This window comes from Oncorhynchus mykiss, chromosome 4 (genome assembly GCF_057628025.1).
Source record: "Oncorhynchus mykiss isolate SJ-2025 chromosome 4, ASM5762802v1, whole genome shotgun sequence".
NCBI classification, from domain to species: Eukaryota; Metazoa; Chordata; class Actinopteri; order Salmoniformes; family Salmonidae; genus Oncorhynchus; species Oncorhynchus mykiss.
The window spans coordinates 24,231,926-24,244,518 of NC_143025.1; the positions used below are offsets into that span (position 1 = coordinate 24,231,926).

At 43.2% G+C, this 12,593-nt stretch overlaps 1 protein-coding gene across 2 annotated transcripts in view; it reads right to left on the reverse strand.

The window, feature by feature from the left end:
• Positions 1 to 12,593, reverse strand: part of LOC110522763 (cytosolic carboxypeptidase 6) — a 472,883-nt gene that overhangs the window by 265,766 nt on the left and 194,524 nt on the right. For both annotated transcript variants that reach the window (XM_036969475.2, XM_090231547.1), the window contains exon 4: positions 2,342 to 2,436. In XM_036969475.2, coding sequence (XP_036825370.1) covers positions 2,342 to 2,436 — 95 coding nt within the window. The remainder of the gene's footprint in view (positions 1 to 2,341; positions 2,437 to 12,593) is intronic.

Genomic DNA, 12,593 nt, shown 5'->3' on the forward strand with positions numbered 1-12,593 from the left:
GCATGGAGCAGCCAGGGCCGCCAGTCAGCATGGAGCAGCCAGGGCCGCCAGTCAGCATGGAGCAGCCAGGGCCGCCAGTCAGCATGGAGCAGCCAGGGCCGCCAGTCAGCATGGAGCAGCCAGGGCCGCCAGTCAGCATGGAGCAGCCAGGGCCGCCAGTCAGCATGGAGCAGCCAGTCAGCATGGAGCAGCCAGTCAGCATGGAGCAGCCAGTCAGCATGGAGCAGCCAGAGCAGCCAGTCAGCATGGAGCAGCCAGAGCAGCCAGTCAGCATGGAGCAGCCAGTCAGCATGGAGCAGCCAGAGCTGCCAGTCAGCATGGAGCAGCCAGTCAGCATGGAGCAGCCAGAGCTGCCAGTCAGCATGGAGCAGCCAGAGCTGCCAGTCAGCATGGAGCAGCCAGAGCTGTCAGTCAGCATGGAGCAGCCAGTCAGCATGGAGCAGCCAGAGCTGCCAGTCGACCAGACTCTTCCAGATCTGCCAGTCGACCAGACTCTTCCAGATCTGCCAGTCGACCAGACTCTTCCAGATCTGCCAGTCGACCAGACTCTTCCAGATCTGCCAGTCGACCAGACTCTTCCAGATCTGCCAGTCGACCAGACTCTTCCAGATCTGCCAGTCGACCAGACTCTTCCAGATCTGCCAGTCGACCAGACTCTTCCAGATCTGCCAGTCGACCAGACTCTTCCAGATCTGCCAGTCGACCAGGATCTGCCAGTCAGCCAGGATCTGCCGAAACCACCAGCCAGCCAGGATCTGGTAGATTCATCAACCTGCCTGAGCTTCCTCTCACTCCTGAGCTTCCTCTCACTCCTGAGCTTCCTCTCACTCCTGAGCTTCCCCTCAGTTCCGAGCTGCCTCAGTCCCGAGCTGCCCCTCAGTCCCGATCTGCTCCTCAGTCCAGTGGGGTTCTGGGTGAGGACTACTAGGCCATGGTCGGCGGCGAGGGTGGACTATCCAGGGACGCGAGGAGAAGGGACTAAGACATTGATTGAGTGGGGTCCACGTCCCGCGCCGGAGCCGCCACCATGGACAGACGCCCACCCGGACCCTCCCTATTGTTTTGAGGTGCGTTCGGGAGTCCGCACCTTAGGGGGGGGGTTCTGTCACACCCTGGTCAAAGTATTTTTGTGTTTATCTTTATTTATTTGGTCAGGCCAGGGTGTGGCATGGGTTTTTGTATGTGGTGTGTATGTATGGGGATTGTAGCTAGTGGGGTGTTCTAGCTAAGTCTATGGCTGTCTGAAGTGGTTCTCAATCAGAGGCAGGTGTTTATCGTTGTCTCTGATTGGGAACCATATTTAGGCAGCCATATTCTTTGAGTTTGTCGTGGGTGATTGTCCTTAGTGTCCTGATGTCATTGTTCTGTGTTAGGATACACAAGTATAGGCTGTTTCGGTTTTCATTAAGTTTATTGTTTTGGTAGTGTTTGTGTTTAGTGTGTTACTTCATTAAACATGGATTGCAATAGACACGCCGCATTTTGGTCCGACTCTCCTTCTCATCAAGAAAACCGTTACACAATGTCTACAAAAAATAGCATAAGGTCGCAAAAGGCACTCATTTCGTGGAACGACCCACAAATCAATGGAATTTAAAAGAATGATGCAAAACTATACATGATCACAGATAAAGTAACAGAGATGAATAGGTACATTATGACTAAGCAGGTCTGTGGAAATACCTAATATAGCTGGTAAGGGGTCTTACATTTGACACAAAGCAGTGTGACACAGAGGACAGTTTTCAGTTACAGGAGAAAATGAAACCTACGTAGGTCCACGTCTACGACAAAGTGTTACGTATGCAGCTGTTCTCGTCTCAGTTCTAATTATCTAATCAACATCCCTGTCACTGTCCCTCAAACTACCAGGCCATCGCTGTCATGGAAACAACATCTCTAGCAACATCTCCAATCTCACAACTTCAAACACCCTATTTTGAAGGTCTGGAAAACTAAAGACGCACAGGTTGAACAGATAGTTCCAGAGAAATTAGAGGACAACTAAATGATCCACAAGCAAGTAGTACTTTGGACAGAACATCTACAAATCTACCCTCAACTTCATTGGTATAGACGTGTTGAGTGAGATCAACAGCCCCTTTATGCACCTGTTAGATGACTCTGATTCTGACAGTTTTGCTGGATTTAGCTATCTGTTATGGCCTGAGGTTGACTACATGTAGGTTCTCCTATCATAATAAACATGAAAGTTTCAGGTTTAAAGTAAAACCTCAGTTAACATTTGGGTTTAAGCTTTCATCATAAAGATAGGACACTCCCTTCTATCACATTAAGTGACGTGTTTTTTGTTTTAGTTTTCTTTAAAGTGTGACTGTACCATTTAGGCCGGCTGGTGGACTTCACCACGGGAGACATGCCATCCCTGTACAGGCTCTTGGTCTTGCTGAAGTTGACAATGTTGAAAATCACCCTCTGAAAGAAAAATGTGAACATTCCATTAGATTGGTAGAATTTGTGAACAAGAAAAAGGGGATGATATGAACGGGTAGAAATATCAGCAATGGACTGAATGAGAAAAGGGGGGAAGTTCACGATGTCAACACAACACAGTCAATTGTATATAATGACTGATTATTATGCCTGAATAGAGATAAGAAAGTGTGCTTCAACGCATGATAGCACAACACACTATAAAGTAGAGATGAAAAGACATGTCTGTCAACAGATAGCGTGGTGAAACGGTGGCCTAGGAGATGATCAAGCTGAAACACGCAGGCTACCATGGGGCCAGCTTGGCTTTAAAACATGAATTCATGGCTATGTGAGGGATATGTCTTGGGGTCCCACTCCTCCACCAGGATCCTGATTAGGATCAGGGGAGAGGTTTTAATAAATATATAAATAATGAGAATAATATTATCATTGTACAGTAAATGAATCCTATTGATGGACCATATCAAATTACCAACTTAGTCCAGGTGGTGGAAGTGAACTGTGTACTACTGAAATCCTATTACAAACCCCGCTCCTCCTCCCCCTCCCTCCTTGCCATCACAGGAGCAGGGATTGTGGCAGGCTGATTCAGACTTAGGTAAAATGACATTTAACTGATGTTCTGACTGGCAGCAGGCTCCTGTACCGTGGAGATAAGACCATCGCTGCTGGCATTTCAATTAAACTTCACTGCCCTGCACATCTGTTGCCAGCCTACTTTCAGCTTTTCCTCAGGCAAATACATCCTCATTTTCTGACTTATATTGGTCCTCTTTCTTCTTTTTCACCAATTCAGATTGTCTTATTTAGTGGCTGTGTCTCATACCTGTAATCTATTTGTTAAGCTTCTTTAACTCCAAGGTGGAGCTCTATACTCCACCAAGGCAGGCAGGCTGCAACAGTCTCTGATCTTCTGTTAAGACAAGGCAAAGTAGGTGTTTTGGCCACCACATAACGTCACCTGGTGGTCTGATTGTAATAGACCAATGACAATTCATCTTTGACTTCCATATCCCCTCCTACTATCCTGCCCGGTCAAATTGATGACATGCACAGGAGAGGTAGCTAGGGATTCACGGCCAAAAGCAAGAGAGATTGTGCAGTAGCTGGCTGTAAGGCAGCAATTGTTTCTTTGCACTGTCCTCTATCAGAACAATCACTTTGACTGATTTGACAAAAAATATATATAATATGTTTCTAAACAACTGAATAAATCGTGAATAACAATGAGTAAGAAAGTTACAGACACACAAATATCATATAACCTCTCACCATCACAATAATGTGAGGTTAGAATTTTTGGGAGGCTATGATATTGGTGCGTCTGTAACTATATTCACAATTCATTCAGGATTATTCGTAATCATGGTAGCATCCACAATAATGTAGAAGTGTTTAGAAACATATTATATATACAATACCAGTCCAAAGTTTGGACCCACATACTCATTCAAGGGTTTTTCTTTATTTTAATTTTTTTCTGCATTGTAGAATAATAGTGAAGACCTCAAAACTATGAAATAACACATTTGGAATCATGTAGTAACCAAAAAATGTTAAACAAATCAAAATATATTTGAGATGAGATTCTTCACCCTTTGCCTTGATGACAGCTTTGCACACTCTTGACATTCTCTCAAACAGCTTAATGAAGTACTCACCTGAAATGCATTTCAATTAACAGGTGTGCCTTGTTAAAAGTTAATTTGTGGAATTTCTTTCCTTCTTAATGCGTTTCAGCCAATCAGTTGCGTTGTGACAAGGTAGGGGTGGTATACAGAAGATAGCCCTATTTGGTAAAAGACCAAGTCTATATTATGGTAAGAATAAGCAAAGAGAAATGACTGTCCATCATTACTTTAAGACATGAAGGTCAGTCAATCCGGAAAATTTCAACAACTTTGAACGTTTCTTCAAGTGTAGTCACAAAAACCATCAAGCGCTATGATGAAACTGGCTCTCATGAGGACCGTCACAGGAATCAAAGACCCAGAGTTATCTCTGCTGCAGAGGATAAGTTCATTAGAGTTAACTGCACCTCAGATTGCAGCCAAAATACATGCTTCACGGAGTTCAAGTAACAGACACATCTCAACATCCACTGTTCAATGCAGACTGCGTGAATCAGGCCTTCATGGTTGATTTGCTGCAAAGAAACCACTACTAAAGGACACCAATAATAAGAAGAGACTTGCTTGGGCCAAGAAACATGAGTAATGGACATTAAACCGGTGGACATCTGTCCTTTGTCCCCACCGTGAAGCATGGAGGAGGAAGTGTGATGGTGTGGGGGTGCTTTGCTGGTGACACTGTCAGTGATTTACTTAGAATTCAAGGCACACTTAACCAGCATGGGTACCACAGCATTCTGCAGCGATATGCCATCCCATCTGGTTTGCGCTTAGTGGGACAATAATTTGTTTTTCAACAGGACAATGACTGAAAACACATCTCCAGACTGTGTAAGGGCTATTTGACCAAGAAGGAGAGTGATGGTGCTGCATCAGATGACCTGGAGTCCACAATCACCCGACCTCAACTCAATTGAGATGGTTTGGGATGAGTTGGACCGCAGAGTGAAGGAAAAGCAGCCAACAGGTGATCAGCATATGTGGGAACTCCTTCAAGACGGTTGGAAAAGCATTCCAGGTGAAGCACGTTGAGAGAATGCCATGAATGTGCAAAGCTGTCATCAAGGCAAAGGGTGGCTACAAAGAACAAGACATATATCAGACTGGCCAATAAAAAGTAAAGATTAAGATGGGTAAAAGAAGACAAGACACTGAATAGAGGAACTCTGCCTAAAAGGTTGCCTCTTCACTGTTGACTATGAGACTGGTGTTTTGCAGGTACTATTTATTGAAGCTGCCAGTTGAGGACTTGTGAGGGGTCTGTTTCTCAAACTAGACACTAATGTACATGTCCACTTGCTCAGCTGTGCACAATGGCCTCCCACTCCTCTTTCTATTCTGGTTAGAGACAGTTTGCGCTGTTCTGTGAAGGGAGTAGTAGTACACAGCGTTGCATGAGATCTTCAGTTTTCTTGGCAATTTCTCCCATGGAAAATATTTAATTTCTCAGAACAAGAATAGACTGACGAGTTCCAGAAGAAAGGTCTTTGTTTCTGGCCATTTTGAACCTGTAACCGAACCCACAAATGCTGATGCTCCAGATACTCAACTAGTCTAAAGAAGGCCAGTTTTATTGCTTCTTTAATCAGAACAACAGTTTTCATCTGTGCTAACATAATTGCAAAAGGGTTTCCTAATGAACAATTAGCCTTTTAAAATGATAAACTTGAATTAGCTAACACAACATGCCACTGGAACACAGAAGTGATGGTTGCTGATAATGGGCCTCTGTACACCTATGTAGATACAGTGCCTTGCGAAAGTATTCAGCCCCCTTGAACTTTGCGACCTCTTGCCACATTTCAGGCTTCAAACATAAAGATATAAAGCTGTATTTTTTTGTGAAGAATCAACAACAAGTGGGACACAATCATGAAGTGGAACAACATTTATTGGATATTTCAAACTTTTTTAACAAATCAAAAACTGAAAAATTGGGCGTGCAAAATTATTCAGCCCCCTTAAGTTAATACTTTGTAGCGCCACCTTTTGCTGCGATTACAGCTGTAAGTCGCTTGGGGTATGTCTCTATCAGTTTTGCACATCGAGAGACTGACATTTTTTCCCATTCCTCCTTGCAAAACAGCTCGAGCTCAGTGAGGTTGGATGGAGAGCATTTGTGAACAGCAGTTTTCAGTTCTTTCCACATATTCTCGATTGGATTCAGGTCTGGACTTTGACTTGGCCATTCTAACACCTGGATATGTTTATTTTTGAACCATTCCATTGTAGATTTTGCTTTATGTTTTGGATCATTGTCTTGTTGGAAGACAAATCTCCGTCCCAGTCTCAGGTCTTTTGCAGACTTCATCAGGTTTTCTTCCAGAATGGTCTTGTATTTGGCTCCATCCATCTTCCCATCAATTTTAACCATCTTCCCTGTCCCTGCTGAAGAAAAGCAGGCCCAAACCATGATGCTGCCACCACCATGTTTGACAGTGGGGATGGTGTGTTCAGTGTGATGAGCTGTGTTGCTTTTACGCCAAACATAACGTTTTGCATTGTTGCCAAAAAGTTCAATTTTGGTTTCATCTGACCAGAGCACCTTCTTCCACATGTTTGGTGTGTCTCCCAGGTGGCTTGTGGCAAACTTTAAACAACACTTTTTATGGATATCTTTAAGAAATGGCTTTCTTCTTGCCACTCTTCCATAAAGGCCAGATTTGTGCAATATACGACTGATTGTTGTCCTATGGACAGAGTCTCCCACCTCAGCTGTAGATCTCTGCAGTTCATCCAGAGTGATCATGGGCCTCTTGGCTGCATCTCTGATCAGTCTTCTCCTTGTATGAGCTGAAAGTTTAGAGGGACGGCCAGGTCTTGGTAGATTTGCAGTGGTCTGATACTCCTTCCATTTCAATATTATCGCTTGCACAGTGCTCCTTGGGATGTTTAAAGCTTGGGAAATATTTTTGTATCCAAATCCGGCTTTAAACTTCTTCACAACAGTATCTCGGACCTGCCTGGTGTGTTCCTTGTTCTTCATGATGCTCTCTGCGCTTTTGACGGACCTCTGAGACTATCACAGTGCAGGTGCATTTATACGGAGACTTGATTACACACAGGTGGATTGTATTTATCATCATTAGTCATTTAGGTCAACATTGGATCATTCAGAGATCCTCACTGAACTTCTGGAGAGAGTTTGCTGCACTGAAAGTAAAGGGGCTGAATAATTTTGCACGCCCAATTTTTCAGTTTTTGATTTGTTAAAAAAGTTTGAAATATCCAATAAATGTCGTTCCACTTCATGATTGTGTCCCACTTGTTGTTGATTCTTCACAAAAAAATACAGTTTTATATCTTTATGTTTGAAGCCTGAAATGTGGCAAAAGGTCGCAAAGTTCAAGGGGGCCGAATACTTTCGCAAGGCACTGTATTCCCCCCCAAAATCAGCTGTTTCCAGCTACAATAGTCATTTACAACATTAACAATGGCTACACTGTATTTCTGATTAATTTGATGTTGCAAAAAAATGTGTTTTTCTTTAAAAAACAAGGACATTTCTTAGTTACCCCAAACTTTTGAACGGTAGTGTATATTTATTTTTTTACAATAAAAGTGACTCCATTATACACCATTCATTTCCATTAGGCACAAAATAATCTGAAACACAACCAAAACAAACCGGCAACTGCATCCAACAAATTTGTTGAGTCACAAGCTTGATGTAGACATGGTGTACTAAAATACCCTCACATTAAAGCTGACAGTGCACTTTAACCTCATAGTCGTTCTTTAATTTAAAATGCAACCTTTTGGAGTATAAAGCCAAAAGAAGAGAAAATTGACAAAAAATATTTAAGACAACAACATTGTAGTTACTCAACAATACTAACCTAATTGACAAAGTGGAATCATGTTTTTCGAATTTTTGAAAAATTTATAAATTTATAGTTGATATGTCTTGAGTCAATAATTATTCAACCCCTTTGTTATGGCAAGCCTAAATAAGTTCAGGAGTCAAGGCTTGCTTAACAAGATACGTAATAAGTTGCATGGACTCACTCTGTGTGCAATAATAGTGTTTAACATGATTTCTGAATGACTATCTCATCTCTGTACCCCACACATACAATTATCTGTAAGGTCCCTCAGTTGAGTAGTGAATTTCAAAAACAGATTCAACCATAAAGATCAGGGAGGTTTTTCCAAGTTATTAATTACACTTGGATGGTTTATCAATACACAGTCACAACAAAGATATAGGCGTCCTTCCTAAATCAGTTGCCATGGAGGAAGGAAACCGCTCAGGGATTTCACCATGGGGCCATTTTATTTATATATTTTTACATTTTTTATTTAACCTTTATTTAACTAGGCAAGTCAGTAAAAAAAACCTCTTACTAACAATTACGACCTACACAGGCCAAATCCGGACAAAGCTGGGGCAATTGTGCGCCACACTTTGGGACTCCCAATCACGGCCGGTTGTGATACAGCCTGGATTTGAACCAGGGTGTCTGTAGTGACGCCTCTGGCACTGAGATGCAGTGCCTTAGACCGCTGCGCCACTTGGGAGTAATGGTGACTTTAAAACAGTTACAGAGTTGAATGGCTGTTAAAGGAAAAAACTGAGGCTGGAAAAACAACATTGAAGTTACTCCACAATACTAACAGATAAAGTGAAAAGAAGGAAGCCTGTACAGAATACACATTTTCCAAAACATGCATCTGCTTGAAATAAGGCACTGAAGTAAAACTGCAAAAAAAGGTGGAAATTAACTTTATGTCGTGGGTACAAAGCCTTACGTTTGGGGCAAATCCAACATAACACATCACTGAGTACCACTCATTGTATTTTCAAGCTAACAGACAGATAGATAGATAGATAGATAGATAGATAGATAGATAGATGATGATAAATAGATAGATAGATAGATAGATAGATAGATAGATAGATAGATAGATCGATAGCTTTTTTTAATTTCAGATCATGAAACATGGGACCAACACTTTCTTTACATTTTGCGTTTATATTTTTGTTCAGTATAAAACACTAATACACTGATTATAGCTGCTCTTTCCATGACAAACTGACCAGGTGAATCCAGGTGAAAGCTATGGTCCCTTATTGATGTCACCTGTTAAATTCACTTCAATTAGAGTAGATGTGTGCCATTCAGAGAGTGAATGGGCAATAAAAAATATTTAAGTGCCCTTTGAACAGGGTATGGTAGTAGGTGTCAGGCGGTTTGAGTGTGTCAAGAACTGCAATGCTGCTGGGTTTTTCATGCTCAAGTTTCCCGTGTACATCAGAATGGTCCACCACCCAAAGAACATCCGACCAACTTCACACAACTGTGGGAACCATAGGAGTAAACATGGGTAACCATCCCTGTGGAATGCTTTCGAAACCTTGTAGTGCCCATCACCCAAACGAATTGTGGCTTTTCTGAGGGCAAAAGGGGGTGCAACTCAAAATTAGGAAGGTGTTCACCCATGACTACGTGGCCATGCACGCCTCCAACTCAATCATCAAGTTTGCAGACGACACTACAGTGGTAGGCTTGATTACCAACAACGACGAGACGGCCTACAGGGAGGAGGTGAGGGCCCTCGGAGTGTGGTGTCAGGAAAATAACCTCACACTCAACATCAACAATACAAAGGAGATGATCATGGACTTCAGGAAAGAGCAGAGGGAGCACCCCCTATCCAGATCGACGGTACAGTAGTGGAGAAGGTGGAAGGTTTTAAGTTCCTTGGCATACACATCACAGACAAACTGAAATGGTCCACCCACACAGAGCATCGTGAAGAAGGCGCAGCAGCGCCTCTTCAACCTCAGGTTGGTTGTCACCAAAAACACTCACAAACTTTTACAGATGCACAATCGAGAGCATCCTGTCGGGCTGTATCACCACCTGGTATGGCAACTGCTCCGCCCACCACCGTAAGGCTCTCCAGAGGGTAGTGAGGTCTGCACAACTCATCACCGGGCACAAACTACCTGCCCTCCAGGACACCTACACAACCCGATGTCACAGGAAGGCAAAAAGATCATCAAGGACAACAACCACCCGAGCCACTGCCTGTTCACCCCGCTATCATCCAGAAGGCGAGGTCAGTACAGGTGCATCAAAGCTGGGACCGAGAGACTGAAAAACAGCTTCTATCTATCTATCCTTTCTATCTAAAGGCCATCACTAACATTGAGTGGCTGCTGCCAACATACTGACTAAAATCTCTAGCCAGCGTAATAATAAAAAATTGGATGTAATAAATGTATCACTAGTCACTTTAAACAATGCCACTTTATATAATGTTTATATACCCTACATTACTCATCTCATATGAATATACTGTACTCTATACCATCTACTGCATCTTGCCTATGCTGTTCGGCCATCGCTCATTCATATACACTGCTCAAAAAAATAAAGGGAACACTTAAACAACACAATGTAACTCCAAGTCAATCACACTTCTGTGAAATAAAACTGTCCACTTAGGAAGCAACACCGATTGACAATAAATTTCACATGCTGTTGTGCAAATGGAATAGACAACAGGTGGAAATTATAGGCAATTAGCAAGACACCCTCAATAAAGGAGTGGTTCTGCAGGTGGTGACCACAGACCACTTCTCAGTTCCTATGCTTCCTGGCTGATGTTTTGGTCACTTTTGAATGCTGGCGGTGCTTTCACTCTAGTGGTAGCATGAGACGGAGTCTACAACTCACACAAGTGGCTCAGGTAGTGCAGCTCATCCAGGATGGCACATCAATGCGAGCTGGGGCAAGAAGGTTTGCTGTGTCTGTCAGCGTAGTGTCCAGAGCATGGAGGCACTACCAGGAGACAGGCCAGTACATCAGGAGACGTGGAGGAGGCCGTAGGAGGGCAACAACCCAGCAGCAGGACCGCTACCTCCGCCTTTGTGCAAGGAGGAGCCGGAGGAGCACTGCCAGAGCCCTGCAACATCCTCCAGCATGACCGGTTTGTCGGTGGGTCAATCATGGTGTGGGGTGGCATTTCTTTGGGGAGCCGCACAGCCCTCCATGTGCTCGCCAGAGGTAGCCTGACTGCCATTAGGTACCGAGATGAGATCCTCAGACCCCTTGTGAGACCATATGCTGGTGCGGTTGGCCCTGGGTTCCTCCTAATGCAAGACAATGCTAGACCTCATGTGGCTGGAGTGTGTCAGCAGTTCCTGCAAGAGGAAGGCATTGATGCTATGGACTGGCCCGCCCGTTCCCCAGACCTGAATCCAATTGAGCACATCTGGCAATCATGTCTCGCTCCATCCACCAACGCCACGTTGCACCACAGACTGTCCAGGAGTTGGCGGATGCTTTAGTCCAGGTCTGGGAGGAGATTCCTCAGGAGACCATCTGCCACTTCATCAGGAGCATGCCCAGGCGTTGTAGGGAGGTCATACAGGCATGTGGAGGCCACACACACTACTGAGCCTAATTTTGACTTGTTTTAAGGACATTACATCAAAGTTGGATCAGCCTGTAGTGTGGTTTTCCACTTTAATTTTGAGTGTGACTCCAAATCCAGACCTCCATGGGTTGATAAATTTGATTTCCATTGATCATTTTTGTGTGATTTTGTTGTCAGCACATTCAACTATGTAAAGAAAAAAGTATTTAATAAGAATATTTCATTCATTCAGATCTAGGATGTGTTATTTTAGTGTTCCCTTTATTTTTTGAACAGTGTATTTATATGTACATACTCTTATTCATTCCTTTACACTTGTGTGTAAAAGGTAGATGTTGCGAAATTGTTAGATTACTTGTTAGATATTACTGCATGGTCGGAACTAGAATTATAAGCATTTCGCTACACTCGCATTAACATCTGCTAACCATGTGTATGTGACCAATAAAATTTGATTTGATTTGATTAGCTGAGTATTCAACCCCCTGTTAGAATCACCTTTGGCAGATATTACAGCTCTGAGTCTTTCTGGGTAAGTCTCTAAGAGCGTTGACCACATGGATTGTACAGTATTTGAACATTATTATTTATATAATTCTTCAAGCTCTGTCAAGTTGGTTGTTGATCATTGCTAGACAGCCATTTTCAAGTCTTGCCATAGATTTTCAGGACAAATTAAGTCAAAACTGAGACTAGGACACTCATCTTGGTAAGTAACTCCAGTGTATACTGAACAAAAATATAAACACAACATGGAACAATTTCAATGATTTTTCTGAGTTACACTACATATAAGGAAATAAGTCAATTGAAATTAATTAATCAGGGCCTTATCTATGGATTTCACATTACTGGGCAGGGGTGCAGCCAGGCCCAGGCAATCAGAATGATTTCCCCCCCCAAAAAAGGCAGTATTACAGACAGAAATACTATTCATTTTAATCAGATGTCCGGTTGGCTGGTCTGAGATGATCCCGCAGGTGAAGAAGCATGAAGTGGAGGCTGGCGTGGTTACACGTGGTCTGCGGTTGTGAGGCTGGTTGGACGTACTGTCAAATTCTATAAACGACATTGGAGGCGGCTTATGGTAGAGAAATTAACATTCAATTATATGGC